General features: G+C 41.4%; 3 protein-coding genes across 5 annotated transcripts; 1 reads left to right on the top strand and 2 right to left on the bottom strand.

The window, feature by feature from the left end:
• Positions 1 to 380: 380 nt before the first annotated feature.
• taf13 (TATA-box binding protein associated factor 13) lies at positions 381 to 1,155 on the top strand. 2 transcript variants are annotated; one of them, XM_010743687.3, is made up of 2 exons: positions 381 to 514; positions 609 to 1,155. In XM_010743687.3, exon 2 carries the CDS (start codon positions 613 to 615, stop codon positions 985 to 987), a length of 375 nt encoding a protein of 124 aa, XP_010741989.1. In that variant the 5' UTR covers positions 381 to 514; positions 609 to 612; the 3' UTR covers positions 988 to 1,155. The 2 variants fall into 2 exon arrangements, with proteins under 2 accessions (XP_010741989.1, XP_010741990.1); XM_010743688.3 differs by having other exon boundaries at positions 415 to 514; positions 612 to 1,155.
• Positions 1,156 to 2,485: 1,330 nt separating this feature from the next.
• On the bottom strand, positions 2,486 to 5,531 carry LOC109136700 (troponin C, skeletal muscle). The gene is made up of 6 exons (XM_019253232.2): positions 5,424 to 5,531; positions 4,454 to 4,505; positions 4,016 to 4,159; positions 3,432 to 3,546; positions 3,168 to 3,304; positions 2,486 to 2,999 (listed from the first exon to the last, which is right to left on the bottom strand). The coding sequence occupies exons 1-6, from the start codon at positions 5,424 to 5,426 to the stop codon at positions 2,968 to 2,970; spliced, it is 483 nt and encodes a 160-aa protein (XP_019108777.1). The 5' UTR covers positions 5,427 to 5,531; the 3' UTR covers positions 2,486 to 2,967.
• A 1,464-nt stretch (positions 5,532 to 6,995) lies between these two features.
• On the bottom strand, positions 6,996 to 17,107 carry LOC104929226 (troponin C, skeletal muscle). Of its 2 annotated transcripts, none has more exons than XM_027288791.1 (6): positions 17,086 to 17,107; positions 10,570 to 10,624; positions 10,205 to 10,348; positions 9,894 to 10,008; positions 8,945 to 9,081; positions 6,996 to 7,422 (listed from the first exon to the last, which is right to left on the bottom strand). In XM_027288791.1, the coding sequence occupies exons 2-6, from the start codon at positions 10,577 to 10,579 to the stop codon at positions 7,391 to 7,393; spliced, it is 438 nt and encodes a 145-aa protein (XP_027144592.1). In that variant the 5' UTR covers positions 10,580 to 10,624; positions 17,086 to 17,107; the 3' UTR covers positions 6,996 to 7,390. The 2 variants fall into 2 exon arrangements, with proteins under 2 accessions (XP_027144592.1, XP_010741988.1); XM_010743686.3 differs by lacking the exon at positions 17,086 to 17,107 and adding an exon at positions 12,793 to 12,921.
• Between the last annotated feature and the right edge of the window lie 587 nt (positions 17,108 to 17,694).

Here is a 17,694-nt window from a genome sequence, read left to right as displayed (position 1 = left end):
TATATATGTATAAACGCAAACACACACAAAGTACTGAAAAATATATATAAATTAAATAACAACACTCAAGTAAATGTGCTTTGTTAATGCCCACCACTAACATCTGGACAAATACAACCAAAATGTTTTGGTATACTGTAGTGTAAAAAATAATATATATTATATATCCTGTCTCTCCCTCAGCGTGTCTCCCTCCTCTTGTTTCCTGTCACAGTCTCAGCGGTGCTACCCCCGCCCGTCCCTGCTTAGTGTGATGCTCCTTGTCAATCCTCACATGATTGGTTGCACAGCATGCATGTGACACCCGTAGTCAATGCCCACAGGTACTTTTCCTAAAGAGAAAAGTAAAAAAAAAAGAAAAAGAAAGGTTCGCGGACGGACGGGAGCCGGCTCCTATCGTTCACTTAAAAGAGTCGGCCCTTTGAACCGGCTCGTTCACGATCGACACATCACTAGCGGGCCGGAAGTCAACAAAGACCGCAGACTGTCTCTCTCCTGTGCCGAGATACTTGAAGTAAATATATGAATTTGTTCTGCTGCGTTGACTCGACATTAAATAATGCAATGTTAACATAATGGCCAGACTAATATTATCCGTGTGTTTTCAGCAGAATGGCGGACGAGGAGGACGAGACCGGCTTCGACGAGGAGGTGGAGGACGGCTCCGGCGGTGTGGATGTCGGCCACGGCAAGAGAAAGAGGCTCTTCTCCAAGGAGCTCCGCTGCATGATGTACGGCTTTGGAGACGACCAGAACCCGTACACGGAGTCTGTGGACATCCTGGAGGATCTGGTGATCGAGTTTATCACGGAAATGACCCACAAAGCCATGTCCATCGGACGGCAGGGCCGCGTCCAGGTGGAGGACATCGTTTTCCTGATTCGCAAAGACCCTCGGAAGTTCGCCAGAGTCAAAGACCTGCTGACCATGAACGAGGAGCTGAAGAGAGCCAGGAAAGCTTTCGACGAAGCCAACTATGGCTCCTAACCTGACCTGCATCTAATTTGATCATTCATTTCTTTTTAATTAATGTTCCTTCGCCCATGTTTGTTTTGTGACACGTCATGTACATGATTTTATAATGGTGTGATGAGCAATGCCATGCTGTCTGAGACTGTTTGAATAAAGTAACGCACACAGTGTCACTGATGTCAACCCAGAAATGTATGGCTCAGCTTCACCTAAAGCGTCACTATGGCAACGTCACACTGATTGGTATCATCATCATCATCATCATCATCATCACAGCTCTTAATACAATCAAAGAGGTCACCTTTGACTCTGAGAAAGTGTGAGGGAAATCTCTTTTTTTCTGACATTTTAGAGACAAAATTAGTTCTTGAAAGTTGCACGGTCGATTATGATATTTAAAATGATCTACAGAAAGCAATTTGTCTCTGTTTGTGCTTTTCTTAAACTGCATGATGACATTATTTAATCACAGTCAGGGTCCTGTAGGCAGAAATACTGGGCTTGATTGTTACAACTTGTTATTTAATAAAGTCATTCTAGCTTCCTCTCTAGAGACTACATGCATGAAACTGCAGATTCATGACTATAATAGTGTCTTTGCACAAAGATTTGCAAAGCCTGGTTCTGATTTATTGCTCTCAATCAGTGCAAGTGGGCACATGAGCTTAAGTAAAACAAAACATAAAAAACGACATAGAACCAGTAGTCCTAATTCAGTTTTATTTATATTGTAGTTATCTCATGACGCTTTCCATATAGAGCCGGTCTGGCCTGTGCTCTTCATAATGTTCTCATTATTCTCACTGAGCGGCAGTGAGAAGAGCAGCAGAGAAGCAACTGTGAGTTTTCCAGCAGCGGCAGAAGAGCTGTCATCACGTGCCACTGTTGGCTATTTCAGAATCAGAAACAGGTTTATTGTCAAGTATGCCAGCAAACAAGGCCTTTGTGTTTTGGTGCATAATAAATAAATGAATAAATTCACCAGATAATGGGAGGGAGTCAGTGTCAGAGCAGAGGGGCCCCGGGTTTCTGCTTTATAGCATCCATAACACTAATTCATCACATATAGCTTTAAACCATCATCTGGTGATATCACAGCTGGAAACAGACTGTTCAATTCATGATAAAAAAAAAAAGATCAATAATGATGGTTCAGATGGAAGGAAGAAACAAACATTGTTTTACTATCAGGTCACCTCTCTTACCGTGTATGTCATGTCCACCTCATGACACCTTTAGATAACTGTGTACACATCAGAGGTATCTTTTATAAACACCAGTTTACGTATGGGGAGTGGTGCACACATTGGTACTATGCATGCATATTGTTGTATGCATCTGGCACATAAAGTCACCAGTACATTCCACACAGAATCTAGTGAGAGAGACCTGAAGAAGTGTCTGTGGTTCAAACAGAATGGACAAAAAGAAGAAACAAAAAATTTTATTGATATTCCTCAAAACAAAGTTTTTTTTTTTACACAGACCATAAATATGACAGACCAACTACAAGTGAGCATGTGTTAGTTCATTTATTCTGTTCAAGCAAATGACTTCTTTGTACAGTGAAGTGATTGACTTAATTGGTCTAAGCAGCAGGTAACAGGCCGCTGTTCTATCTAGACTAGACTCTAGATCAGAGATTGAAGAGGGAGGGGGGGAGTCGCTGATGACATGCACCTGTTTAGGCGATGCATACCGCAAAGGCTTTGTGCAGTAAATTTCCTCATTGCATCCATTGGCTGTCTGCGTTCACAAGCGAGTCATGGGGAAGAGTGTAGCCCCATCCAGCGATATCCCCCCCGCCGGCTGCCCTAGCTGTCTGTTGAGGATGTCTAAGGATGGAGAAGAGAGGCAGTGAACCAAGGTGGACAGGAGGGTGGAGAGGGTGTGTGTGTGAGGAGGGGAGGTTGAGTGGATCAAAAAGGGGTCAGATGTGTTCAGAACGGGACTTCGCAGGAGGGGAAGAGGGAATGTCCATGAGTCTTTCTGGTTTTACTGCACATTCTCCATCATCTTGAGGAATTCTGGAAAATAAGAGAGAAATGGGCCAGTTCAGTTGCAGCAGCATCAGCAGCAGCATTTTAAAGGTTGTGTCATCTGATTGTAAGATGAGGCTCAGAGGTCGACAACTATGAATCAATTCACCAAAAAAAAATCAGAAATACAACTCATCATCATCATAATGTATGTACCGTCAAAGTCCAGCATGCCGTCGGAGTTTTTGTCTCCATCCTTCATCAGCTCATCAATCTCGTCCTCTGAGATGGGCTCGCCGGTGCTGCGGATGATAAGTGCGAACTCCTCTCTGTCGATGTAGCCGTCGCCGTTCCTGCGTGAAAAGACAGAAACATGAGAGATGGTAAACATAAACAAGTAACAAGTACATAAATGAATAAAACACGTCACAGCACACTCTAAGTGAACCACGTTCGTGTGTATCAACAGCGTGGACGTACTTGTCGAACACACGGAAGCACTCTGCCAACTCTTCCTCGCTCTTGCCGGCCTGGTCCTCCTTGAGCAGCCTCACCATCATGACCAAGAACTCCTCGAAGTCAATGGTACCGCTACCTGAGGGTAAACAAGAGGCCACATATCTGAATAACAATGATCAGCCTCACCAAATGTCCTGCGCTCCATGTAGCACACTACAGTGCGCTTGTCTTTGCGCACAAATTTACGCACGAACCACAGTTAAAGGAACACTGAAGTTAAGTGAGCCCTGATCAATATAATGTAATGATTTATATAATAAGCACAGGCAAAAAGATAAATGTCTCGTTAGAAAATTGATTCATCCTGGCGCGCCAGGATCAATATTCTCTTTGCGCATCTGCGCACAAACTCCCCCTAACCAACGCCTGACCACACGGGGCTCTGGTTCTAAATAATGTGTATACAGTTGCTTGGTGTATTTGAGCTGATGTGGAGAACAAATAAAGTGTCATAGTCATGTAATGCTTGTGCGTAAAAACACTCATTGCGCACAATGCGCGTACTGTGTTGCCATCAGAGATACTTAGTATCATCCATAGCTCACCGTCCTCGTCGACCTCCTCGATGATCTCATCCAACTCCTCTCTTGTCGGGTTCTGGCCCAGCATCCTCATCACGGTACCCAACTCCTTGGTGCTGATATCACCGCCACCGTCGGTGTCAAACATGTCGAAGGCGGCTTTGAACTCTGGAGAGGTGACAGGATGTGTGCTCGTTAATCACGAACAGGCCCCATTTCTCCCTATAGGCTATACTTGACTGTACAATGTACTGTACTGTATAATCTGCCTCTGTTTCACACTTTGACTGTGCGCAGAGGGTCTTAATCGATTTTTCTAAAGGGGTTCATTATCAAGGTAGGTAGAATGAGGTGAATGAGTCATATCATCCTGATCTTTGTAGATGTGACTGAGCTAAAGGTATCATTTGATGTGTTGTAACGACATTACAAAGGTAACGCGTTACTGTATTCTGTACTCACCAGCCAGCATTTCCTCGCTCAGGTATGAGCGGGCCTCTTGTTGCGCGTCAGTCTGGAAGAAAACATCGTCATTTACTACAGGCTTCAGAGAGACTTCATGGATCATTCCAGTTCAAACAGTGCAGGTTGAGCCTCATGATCACATGATGGCCACAATAAGAATTTACCAAACAGACCTAAGATTCATTTAAAAGAGAAATTTACTGAAAAGGTTCTGGGAATTTTTAATGACACCGCTGGAGAGTGAAAATATTACGCACAGTCCAGGCGACACATTTTAGGAATTTAGGAATAACACAGCAAATACAGAAATATTATCTATAATATAATATATACAGAGATATAATAGTATCTTTATATCTTTTATAGTATTGTCTAGTATGTTTTTGTGATCACATGTTTTCATCAGTTATGTCTTTGAGGATATAGCGGCTGCGCCTCAAAAGGATTCCTGAGCTCGGTGAAAATTAGTCCGGCTATTTCAGGCTCAACACCTTAGGCAGGCTGTATATGGCCTGCAGACATCCAATCCCCGGGAATCTGTCGCCCAAGCAGAATCCGCACCTTCCCAGCTGACACTCACCCACCCCCCCACACAGCTCAACTTTCTACCAGGATTAGAAAAATTAAGACAGACAGCTGACTAAAATCTGAATTACGCATTTAAAAATAAAGTTGAGATATTTCAAATGTTTACCCTGAGATGCAGTCTGCTATTTTAAGGCAAATAAAAAAAAAAGAAATCAGTTTAGTTAGTTTGAGCTAAAGCAGCAGAGAAACACATTTGCCTTCTCAAAATGTTTTTAACAAATCAGCCGATTGATTTTTTAGACTTTGCATGCCTTTATTCTTCAATTACTAAACCTCCAATTAACTGCTTCTCATTATGCTTAATAATAATACTATTAATTATAATAATGTCTGGTTGCCCGTAGTTCAACTGGTCATTTGCACAAGTGATTAGTCTTACCATGTTTGTGGATTAGCTTTCCCCCCCTAAATATCCAAGGAAAAAGAAAAGCCCAAAGGAGTGGTCAATCCGTGTGCACCCCAACAGAGAGACTAGACGTCAAGTGAAGGCTCAGACACACTTTAAACGGGACAGCCAGGTCCCGCCCCCTGCCTCTCACAGGCCTCCAGATTTAGTACCCTGAACTTTTAGGGTTCTGGGGCCACAGCGAGCCAATCACACTTTGGAGAAGAAAAGCTCTCGTTTCTTGAAGATGCAGAGTTAAGAATGTAAAAGAGGTAAAGTTTTTAACACTTTTGTGATTATGGTCAATGTAGAAAAACAAATCTACAGTCAAGAATGGAGATGAAACAATGGAGGGGAAAAGCAAAAGATGCAGAGAATGTTTCACTGTGTGTCACCTGGCTGGTTTGTTAAAATGGAGAAGATCAGGGTGTGAGAGAGAACTGTAAAACAAATGATAGGACTCAAAACACTCTAAAGGATTAGATTACTCTAAAAAAAAAAGTCCCCATGGCAGCTTTCAGTGGTGGTCTCTCTGAAATGACTAAACTAAACTGTCAAAAAAAAAAAAAAGAAATCACAATAAATCTACAGATCTTGCAGCTCATCAGTGCACTCTGTTGATTACTATTCCTTTAAGACAGTGGATGAACAGGGGGGCGAGGTCAAAGATTTTAAAGTAGGTTATGGGTTTTGTGATGATGGTGTTTCAATCTGGGTGTGAAACTCAAAACCGAGAAAGAGAGAGAGAGGAGGGGGGGCGGACCCCATCTCACCCCCCCAACCCCTCTGTGCCTCCACCCCTTTAGCCGTGCCCTGAATAGCACACAGATTTTTTAGTCTGAGGGAGGACAGGGATGCGAGGCGGGCGCCCTGCACATCCTGGTGTGCCACATTGCCTGATAAACACAACCTGATGCTCCTTATATGGTGGGAGGTTCCTGAAGGGAGGGGCCCGAGCTGAGGGACAGGAGGAAGAGGAGGACAGGATGCTGAGGAGGGGAGCGACCATGAAGAAAGGGGAGGGATGTTGCTTTTGAGAAGCGTTTGGGGGGGCTTACAGGCTATATACCCAGAGAGAGACCTGCATTTTTCCAAGGGGGAATTAACTCATATGCTCTGTGACTGCGCCGAGCCTGACCGCTCGGCTTCACTTCTCACGCTGGGGATGAGCCATTGGGGGCATTGATCTGTGTGCTGGGAGCCGGCTGCATGAGGATCAATGACAGGGAGTTAAGACAGGCTTAGGCTGAGAACAAGTTGTAGATCAATTTAAACCCGTGAGATATATATGAGAGTTCTCTTGTGTTGTGGGAGCTTGGTGAGGTATCTTCAAAAAGCAGCATGGGGGTAGTTTGAAGTCAAGGCCCGAAACAGGGAGATAAGACCAGATGTAGCAAGTGCATGTGCTTTGTGTGTAGTGTGATTGATCATGCATGTGTGTGAGAATAGTGACGCCGGACAGGGGGGGCCGTAAAGTCCCTGAAAGGCCCCTAAAAGATGAACAAAAGAACTAACCAGACAAAAATTGGACGTGTCAGGCATGCATTGCAGAATAATTTGCAAAGATGAACAAGGAGAAAGTGGATTTATTTAGAAAGCATAGAACAGGGTGGAGAGGATATTTAGTTTTGAGGAGGAGCGTAAGGAGGGGAGGGGGGGTTAAAGCTAGGTGGTGTAGCATTTCTGGAGGAACAGCAGCTGCCAAGGAGACAGCTGGGTGGCCGGCTGAAGGAGGCGGCCCCGGGGAAAGTGTCTTCGTCTTAAAAGGTTTGAACAGATATTTATAGATATCCTCACCAGGCCCCAGGGTCTCATACATGAGAAGGGGGGAGAGGGTGGCAGGGGGTAAAGGTATTTGACTTGTATCCATTTTTGGATCCAATTATACAGAAGAGACGTCTATCAGACAGCATGCTTTGTATTCTTTCTGTGGAAGGGTCACCAAGGAATGTAGGGTCTCATCACTGGACGTTCTCCATCATCTTCAGAAACTCTGGAGAGGGAAAGAGAAGGCGACAGTGCAGAACCGTCAGACTGATTATTAAAAGACTGAACAGATGAACAAATTGAAATGTGTATAGACAAACTGTCAAACAATGAAGAATGTGCGAGCAATTCTTTAAACCCGTCACTCCGTGTCTGCCTGTTTCAACTGTAAATTTTAAATTTTAGGACTTTTAGGACTTTTAGCTTTGTCGCCACTATTCGTGTGCTCACAGACTCGTGTATTATTTTCATCCACATGTTAAATGTATTTATATAGACCAGGTTGTGACTTAAATCTAGTCCTCTTCAAGTCCATATTTTGTGAGGCAGCTGTTGTTTTGAGGAGAATGGAAGGGAAAGTAAACGTAATCAGTCAAACTTTTAATACCACTGGGAGCTGTGAAGTTATATCATGATTTAAGTCACTTCAAATTAGTGGGAAAAAATAGATTCAAGGTGCTTACCTGACATTTTATAGGGACTTATGTGCAGAAGTTTGGCATTTTAGAAAATATGCTTATTTACTTTCTTACATACTGTGTATATACTGTGGGAAGCCTGTCACAAAAGCCTGATTCAATATAGAGAGGAGAAGACTACTCTGTGTATTTGAATGGACTGAATGGCTGCAGGTTGCAGACAGTACTTTGTACTGAAACGAAATATAAGGGATCAGAAGTCACCGGTAAAAGAAATCAGAAGCTTAGTGCTGAAATCTGCACAGATTTTAATAGGAACAGGTTCCTGTTTCAGTGTGTGTTCCTGTGTGTCAAATGCACAATAATGTCTGTAACAGAATGAACACACGTGTGAGAAAATGGTTACAAGGTTACAAAATAGTTCTGCCCTGTCATAAAATGTTGTGTGGACATCAAATAAAGGGAAGTTTTAATCATTTAATTCTTCTTATTTTGGGGCCAGTAATGTGAATTATGAATTATACTTGTTTCATCTGTTTAAGGAGCCATTATTAAAGGAAAGAATCAATATAACAGGTGATTCCACACATCTATCTATTATCTGTTTTTTGCCTTGCTATGTCTCTGTTGTTGTGTTGCTGTATCTACATGTCTTTTTTTGTCGTTACTTTTTATTTTAAAAAATCAAAAGAGAGCCCTTAATACCATTTATATATGTGATCGTTAATTATGAAACTGGAGCCAACTACTGGTTAGCTTAGGTTAGCTTAGCATAAAAACAAAAAAAAAAGGGGCAAACAGCCGTCCGAGCTCTGTCCACAAAATCCAGCTACAGCTACCTCAGAAGCTCACTACATATCTTGTTTTATGGGGTGGGGGTTTCGTGCTGGCAGAATGACTTCCTTGAGTCACTTTGAGGTTGACAGTGGAAGCTCCAGAAAGTCACAATAAATACTCATGACTGAACAGAAGGAGCCAAACCAGCTGGCTCCAGTTTCTTAATAAATCAGATTTGAGAGCCGTCTTGATTTTACTTATCAACTCCCAACATCAACATTATGGAAGATGCTCGTAATCCACAAGAGGCGATCAACTCTTCTCTTATCTTACCATCAAAATCAATCTTTCCATCTTTGTTTGTGTCTGAGTCCCCAAACATCTCATCAATATCGTCCTCTGTGACATTTTCCCCAGTGAGATGGAGGATATCTCCAAACTCCTCACGGTCGATAAAACCATCTCCATTCCTGTGGATTAAAAAAAAAGAGAGATTACATTTACATTGGGAAAACAATCTCGCCTCCCTGCTCAGGTAATGTCACAAACACAAACTTTATTTATATATTCTAGGTTTCCATCCTAATGAATCTCAAATTTGAAGTGACTTTTGATGAAATCTGCAAAGGAAAATACAAATAAATGCTTGTTTCCATCAGTTTTCATTATACAGCTATTAGGAGTCAGTTCAGTGAGAGGTAAGCAAGAGGTGGCGCCAGTTCTCAAGTTGAACGGTTGTAGAAAAAGAGGGTGCAACAAGATACCATAATGAAATGAGTATCAGCCAAACCTTAAACAGTGAATTACATGATGGAAATATGGCATTTCTGTTTGATGACAGTCCTACCCATATGTGCTGGTCTGGTCTGGTGGAGGTTTAAGGAGCAGTATTACTTTTGTTTTCTACAACTTTTACATGCAACATACCATACACTACTTTGGTTTCCTAAATCACAAGACTGGTATGTCCTTTCCCTAAATTGTAACAAATATCCAACAATGACAATGAATCAGTACAAAACGGTCATGTTTACAGTGCTCATAATAATGTAAGTTTAACTTACTGATTGTCATGACTGTCTTGTGTACTAATTATGATTAAATGTAGCTCATTTGGATGTACAATAAGTTATCCAATGCATCCGACAAAGTTGCTTTGGTGATGTAGTTATGCTAAAGGCTTATGTGTTTAATGATACGACACGCCATAAAACCTAAAAACATAATTTGTGCAGTGACATGATGATTGTATTTGTCTTTCTGTCAATGTTGGATGTCATACTTGTCAAAAATACGGAAGCATTCTGAAAGCTCTTCTTCAGTCTTTCCAGCCTGGTCCTCCTTTAGTTGTTGCACCATCATGACCAAGAACTCCTCGAAGTCGATGGTACCGCTGCCTGAGGAGAGGGTAAGTGAATGTGTGAGGGAGGTGAGGGGAGAAACAAAGCAAAAGGTGAGGAGACCAGAAGGAAGCTACAGACGCTGTGCAACTAGCCACCCCTGCCTTTTTGAAGTCGTTGTTTGTATGTTTTTATCAAACGATCATCCTTAAAGATTTTTGCATTAAGACATGATCATACAAAATGATCTCACCATCCTCATCAACCTCCTCAATGATGGCATCCAACTCCTCTCTTGATGGGTTCTGGCCCAGCATCCTCATCACGGTACCCAACTCCTTGGTGCTGATATCACCGCCACCATCAGTATCAAACATGTCAAAGGCGGCTTTGAACTCTGGACAAGAGATGGAAAGAATTCAGATTCGAAAAGTCAAACTGGAAAAATGATCGACTCATTTACTGTGAAAAAGTAATTCAAGCACAGCACAATGTAAGGCCAAATGGAGCAATGGTCAATCATTTGGTACAATTTTTTATAATAACATGCTATTTATGAACCATATTCATGAATTATTATTCAGATGAAAATCAGTGAAGGAACTTTGAAGGACCGACCTGCAATCATCTCCTCCGTCAGGAAGGAGCGGGCATCGCTTTGGGCGTCAGTAGGCTATTAAGAAAGGTGAATAAATGAAGGGGTGGGAAGGGAAGTGGTGGAAGAGTGTGAGGAGAGACGGAGAGAGAGAGAGAGAGAGAGAGAGGTTATCATTCCTGTCAGCTGTATTCACCTGCAGATGTGAAATATGTAGCTGAACATGTAAGAGATGAGGTCATTATGGCAGAATAAAAGAAGATGATTGCATCTTTGTCATCACTCACAAGTTTGCACAGCTATCTCTGCTAGGACACTCTATTAACTTCATTCATGGTGGACAGCCTAACCAGAACATTTACCCTAACCTTAACCATAACTAATTCATGCCTAACCCTAATCATAACCTAACCTCAATTCACACTCTATATTATTAGGACCGTTTCCAGGTCTCCATAAGGATTGCCAGTCCCAACAAGCCAGTATTTATATCAGACAAGGTCCCCGATAGGTAACAGCGATGCAAAAAGAGACAATTAGAGTCTGCTGTTGTAGTTGAACTGGCAAACTAGCATGAAATAAGCAAAAATATTTGTAACTTTTCTTGCCTTGACGTTTATCAGACCCCTATGGTCACAGCAAGCTGGTGGTTTCCAGCGGAAACACAATTCATGTACTCTTAATTACTAGTGACTTCTTTCCAAGGCCAGTGTTTGAGACTTTTAAAATTCTGGTTTACAGGGTTGGTTTCAATTCAATAAGAATCAAGTGTCAAAGATGCAAGTCGAATTTTGTTTCACTTAATCCACCACAGTAAAACATCATACCTGCTTTAAAGTTGCATACAGGGTTGGTATCATTACCGCATCATTGCATTGTTGCAATTATTTCCTATTTCAAGGGGAGTCTTGTTTATGCAAATAGATTTTTGTACTGATTAAAATGAAATGAAAAAACAGTCAACAGGGTTAATATAGTATGCCTGAGTTTTCGTAGATATGTGCTAACTTGTGTTTTTTACGTGTTTTACTGGAATAAAATATGCGAAATGCTCATATAATACTGTAGTGGCATACCCCTGTCACTCTATACTCACACTTAAGCCCTGTTTCTCCATTGAGCCAGAGGAAACCAAAACAGGAACCCAAAGCCAGAGACAGAACTATCATTGACAAAGTGACAGCCAAGGACTGGAAATAGCTGGTCAGGTAAGAACTCATGTTTAATCCTCTGCCAGCTGTCTGCACTTGTTAATAATGACTCTTAAAGGGGAACGACAGTCAGTGTAAAACATATTATTCTAACATTGATGTTTACACTGAAACTGGTTTTAATCTCTATTATTACTCGTTGATCCTTCCCATAGTTCTCACAGGCTGACTATCTTTCCAGTTTGTTCTTTTATCCAGACTTTATGTCTCCTGACGTCAGGTTTACAGTGCACCGTAGGTCATACAGCATATAGGAATCTTTTTTAAGTACTAGTTTCTTGTTTTTAATGTTGTTAAAATGCAAACGAACAAGAACAACTGTCAGTGCCTGTGACAAGCAGTAAATTACCGAACAGTAAATCATGCTCCCTTGTTTTCCTTGTTTGCTTTCTTCGCTCGGCCGCACCTCGTAGATATGTTAACATATGGAGGGTCACACAATAGCTCACTTTAAAGCTATTTTTAAGGTGAGATTTGGGAGAGGATTTGAGAGGGATTTTTTTCAAGGTGAATGTCCTAAGTTAGGACACACAGAAAAGGCAGCACGTCTTCTCACTTTACTCAGCTGTGTGCTTTCTATCTTTAGTACCGCTCTAAATATCAATCATATTGAGTTGAGTTACAAAGTGATGGAACACAAAAGCAGAGTAAAATCATATCCGTCTGCAAACAAACAGCAGAGGAGTCACAGGAGTTGAACATGGAAACAGAAGTTTCCAACAGCAGGTTACCAGTCAATGAAACACCTGTAGCAAGAATCATAAAAACATAAAAACTCAAATTAATTTCCCGCAGATGCCTGTCGGAATCAAAGCAATAAAAAGCCAGTTGCATAGAAATCCAGCGAATAACCCAGCTGTGCTGCAGAGGACTTGCTGGGTGACTGTGGGTGAGTAGAAGTTCTGAAGAAGATCTTCAGACATCTGGAGTTTATCCTCAACAGAAAACAAACCAAATCCTTAGAGATTTTATAAAACTAAAATCCCCATCCTCGTCGTTTCCCTTTTACCTCCTTCTGAGTTTTCGGTTTCTTACCATGGCGGCCGGCTGTGCTGAACAACAGACACCAGTAAAAATGACAGACGACTGGGAAAGAAAGGCTCCCTGCTACACAGTTCAGGTAGCACTGTGGCTTTACTCCCCCCCATAAGTACCCTGTCATCCCACTACACTTTTACTGAAAATGATCAGGATTGGGCAAGAGGCCCCCTCCTCGAACAAGGGACAGCCAATCAAATCCAACTTTAGTTTGTGCCCTCTTACAATCTCCTGATGGACACCCCCTTGTGTGGCACACTCCCCAATCCCCCATATTTAGAGAACAGACAAGCTCTGTGACATTTATATAAAAATAAAAAAAAGGAAACAGGGTCGGCATCGGGCAGCTGGAGGTTATTTTGGCAGAGGATCAACAGAGCATCTCAGTGCAGATGGACACTTGATTTGACATACTCTACAAGAACCAGAGTGTACGCACACACACACACGTATTAACACCTCCCTGCATGCAGTGTCCGTTAACCCATCTATCCCCCCCATCTCTGTGTCCTCACTGCCGCTGACGTGCCCTTGCACTTATGACATGGGTAACATAAGAGGCATGCAAATGGGCCTGTGATCTCGCACAGCTGTACTTCATCTTTAACCATTGGCTTCTCACTTCACCAGCAAGTAAACAAACAAAACCATTTCGTACAGCCACAGACAGGCAACCTATGATTAGCAATGTCGATCAATCGCAAGGAGTGAAGCTGAACGTTCGAGTACGTGTTCCAGAAGAAAGAGATAGTAAATAAATACAAATCAAACCATGGGGCTTGGCTTTGCTCAGCAGTATGATATGTCGCTTGCATCAGATGTGAGCGGTGAGTGCTGATGAATTTTTATAGATATAGGCAAGTTGTGTTGAAGTACCCGCATTATTTGCGGATTGACATGGGAGCTGTAGTTTTTTCAGTGCTCACAAAGTAATTGTCTAATTAACTAAAATCATGATGGTTTGAATTTCAATAGCAACTTCTGTAGTGGAGCTGATTTGTAACAGAATGTGGACAGTACACTCCTGGAACATGCTTGAGTTTTCAGAAAATAAATGATGAAACGCTGCATTGAGTTACAGAAGCTTGTGAAACAGAGGCTAGCCCGGACATAAAAAGTTTTTGTGGCAGATTAAACAATTAAATTACCGTAGAAAAATAATGACCACTGCAATTCTTCACTTTTCTTGCAATATCAAAGAGCCATCGTCCATGAAAGTGACTCTGACCCCGTATCTTGTTATGCTATATAGCATATACTCACATGCTTGTTTACCATGCTCACTGTCTTAGTTTAGTATGTGCTAACTTTTTTTGATTAGAGCGAAATCCAAAGAACGACTGAGGCTGATGGGAATGTCATTAGTTTTGTAGGTGTTTTGACCTGATGATGGCACTAAATGAAATGAAAGGATTACCAAAGCTATTACATTTTATCTTGAAAAGAACATGAATATATGTACCAACGTTCACGACTGTCCAACAAGTAGTTGTTGAAATATTTTAGTATTTCAGTATTTCCATATCTATCAGACACTCCCATACACAGGGCTACAGAACAAATACACAGTAGTATGAACAAAGAATGATGAGTTCTGTTTGTCTGATACATACAATCTCACATCAAATGCACAACCCCAAAGATTTCTTTCCACTCCAGACCACCGAATCATCTGACAGACGAGTCAATCCCGGAGTCCCTGCTGATCTTGATGTATACGCTGGAATTTTAAGCAGTTAGGCTCTGCAGTCTGTCAATTCTTTCGCTGGAAATCTATTTATGCCCACAACACTGTCCGACTGGCATGGACACAAGAGCAGCTGTGGTCACTCATAACTCCTATCAGGCCTCTAATCTTAAGATCAAAAAGCATGCTCGCAAGATCATTTGTGAAAGTACACAGGAAAAAAGTTAAAAAATAAAAAAAGGCAGGCAAGCGTTCTCATCAGCTACGAGAATGGAAAATAAATAAGTTTCACTAGAACATGAAATGACAGTAATAAGACCTGAACCAGCTGACCAGAGACTGAGTGGCATTGACAGATTGTATTTAGAACATAGATGAAAAGAAAGAAGTCCAGGGAGACTGTATTGTATCACTACCTCAATGTATCAAATTTTCTTGTGATCATGACCTAAATGTTCAAATAACTCATTCATGATTTTCCCTGCAAAGTTGTTTCGTCAGTTCGTAGTCAGTTTCGTAAGGTTATGACTAAATACAATCCTACTAGAATTGAATTTTCAATTTTTTCTCTCCTTTCTACATCCCTGTATGTATCCACTGTGGATTTAGAGCGACTGCTATCTCAAATGAATAAGAACAATATTTAGGTGGACAGTTTTATGAATGTGTGTGTATGTGCAAGTTGTCTAGGTTTGTGTATGGGTATCTACCTATTTGCACATATGAATCTGTGTAGCAGATGCACACACATTGAAGGACCGACATGTTCTCTCCTCTGATGCTCGAGGAGGGAAAAAATAAAACTTCTTGACAGCCACTGGATGAAATGAAAGCACATTCATTCATTCATTCATCCTTCAGGATAAATTGTAATCACTTTGGTGATCCCCTGATGTGTACTTTGTGCTCAGTGCTAATCTGCAAACAACATCGAGTACAAGTAACCTGACACTATTGTGAGAGCAACATGCATTGTTTGTGAGTACCATCCAAAGCCAATCCCTGTTAGAAAATCAGTTTCATGAGGTTTAGTGAACAATCATGGTTTTGGTTTAATGCCTATTTCGTGATGTAATTGGGACCTTTGTTGTCATGGTTTGAGCATGCATTATGGATCTGCATCTCTCAAACTAATGTACACTACTGGTCCATGTATAAGTGAGTGTGTGATCTGTGTGAAACAACAAACTAATGTTGATCCATTCCTCTCATGATGACACACCCGCTCTACTTATCCACTTCAATGCCATCTGTCTTGTTGCTCTAATCCCGTCCCCACTGTCTTTCCTCCCTTGTTCCATTTTATTCACCACACATTTTCTCTACTATTCCTGCCATTCTATTCCAAACTCCTCTGTTATCACCCTTTTACTATTCCTCATGTCATGATCCACACCATCTCCTCTTTCTATCTTAACCTCCTCTCACCCCTCTTAGTCATCATCCTCGTCTTCCCCCAGAGGGCCACAGTGCCAGTTCAGCTTCCATGCCGTCCAGCTTATGTCACCACCTCCATCGAGTGCCTGTTTGGATTTGACTGGCAGCAGCAGCTGATGCTGTGCCCGGCTCTAGATTTTTCAGAAGTGCTCCTCCTCTGGTTGGGTGAGAGAAAAAGGTGTGGAAGTGTGAGACGATTTAGTTTGCAGAGGAAGAATCAAAGACCAAGAGGAAATCGCTTGTCCTCTCTTTAGAATGTTCCTTTTTCTCTGTCCTTCTCCTCCTTCTCTTTCCACCTTCCTCTCTTATACCTCTTTCTATTCCTGGACATTCCCCAGGGTGGAGGTCAGCTGAACTTTCTAGACAAACACACCCTATACATGGCTGGAGGTATGTCATTGCTTCTCCCCCTACACCCTGACCCCTCCTTCACTTACTTCAAAACTCTGCCCTTCTCCTGTTCCTCTGTCCTACCCATGTTACTCCTTAATGTCCTTTTCCCCAGTGCAGTGTTCAGTTTTGAGTATTGTCAGAAGTGAAAGACAATGTTTAATGAAATGACTTCCATGTGTCATTTTTATTTTTTATATTGATAACAATGTGTTGGTTTAAAGTCTAAAATATTTACTTTTAGTTACACTGGCGTTGTTGCTGTAGAGATGCCAGTTTTGTTCTACTGGTCCATTCACCTTTCATGAGCAAATACCCGCATTCCCATCACATCAACATGTTAGCATTTGTCTCAAAGCACTGCAGTGCACAGCCTCACAGAGCCGCTAACGTGGCTGTAGACTCTTGTCTGATGAAACTGATGGCTTCAAATGTATTGAGAAAGAAATTCAACAAATCAAGTTTTGACAAGGCACACCTGTTAATTAAAAACCACAGCAGGTGACGACCTCATGAATCTGCCAAGAGTGTGCCAATTCTGTCCTCAAGGCGAAAGGTTTGGGCTAAAATCTGAAATATAAAACATGGATAAATAAAATAAACGTTAAACAGATTAGATTCAATTAAATGTGCCTTTAACTGAAGAGGGGACCTTTCATTTATCTATCTGCTTTCCAAAAATTAAAAAAAAATAAATGTAGGAAGATGTCTGATATAATTCAACATTGGCCATGCAGCTCAAGATATCTCAAGGGGGTTATATATGTTATAAATACCTTGAAGTGTCAGAGAGAGACAAGCAGCCTCACTCACTGGTCTTCAATGAATGGACTGTGGTACAAGGTTGGGCTGAATCTGTTCCTTATTGTCCTCACTTCTACTCGATCTGCCAGATGAAATGTTCATCCATGATGAGCACAGAAAACCAAAGAAGTGCAGCATGTGTTGTGTGTATAATAAATCGCTGTTCTCCATGCACTAAAGAGCTTTACTCAGTCTTACTCAGTCAGGCTCATATGTTGTAAATCTACAGAAATAGGTTGTTATATATTTGTATTATATATATATCTTGTCAAAAACAGATTGATTCAGTTTGGCTTTGAATCATATATAGTTAAATTAGTTGCAGTTATTACATTATTTAGTTATGCATAAGTTTAGCTAAACAGAACTGGTATTTGTATTTAAAAATATACCCTGGAGAAAAATCTACTTACTACTTTTTATTACACATACTATGATGACGGTTTGTAAGTGTGTCTGGTGTAAATTGTCCATGAAATTGCTCAGCACATTAATGAAATTGTCATGATGTTGCCTCTCGATCATCTCACCACCTGCTCCTCATTATCCAATCAACACAAACACTGACTCAACCTCCCAAA

The sequence above is a fragment of the Larimichthys crocea genome, chromosome XV (assembly GCF_000972845.2).
Source record: "Larimichthys crocea isolate SSNF chromosome XV, L_crocea_2.0, whole genome shotgun sequence".
Classification (NCBI taxonomy): Eukaryota; Metazoa; Chordata; class Actinopteri; family Sciaenidae; genus Larimichthys; species Larimichthys crocea.
Note: the sequence above shows the minus strand (reverse complement) of the source record. Positions and strands in the feature narration are given on the sequence as shown.

Bases quoted from the DNA above. Each gene is read 5' to 3' on its own strand.
- taf13 (XM_010743687.3), top strand. From the start codon at position 613: ATGGCGGACGAGGAGGACGAGACCGGCTTCGACGAGGAGGTGGAGGAC.
- LOC104929226 (XM_010743686.3), bottom strand. The intron at 10,349-10,569 runs GTCGGTCCTTCA...TCTCTTGTCCAG, and splicing joins GACGGAGGAGATGATTGCAG to AGTTCAAAGCCGCCTTTGAC. The intron at 7,423-8,944 runs GTAAGATAAGAG...TTCCCTCTCCAG, and splicing joins TGGAAAGATTGATTTTGATG to AGTTTCTGAAGATGATGGAG.
- LOC109136700 (XM_019253232.2), bottom strand. The intron at 3,305-3,431 runs GTACGTCCACGC...CTTTTCACGCAG, and splicing joins TGCTTCCGTGTGTTCGACAA to GAACGGCGACGGCTACATCG. The intron at 3,000-3,167 runs GTACATACATTA...CTTATTTTCCAG, and splicing joins CGGCATGCTGGACTTTGACG to AATTCCTCAAGATGATGGAG.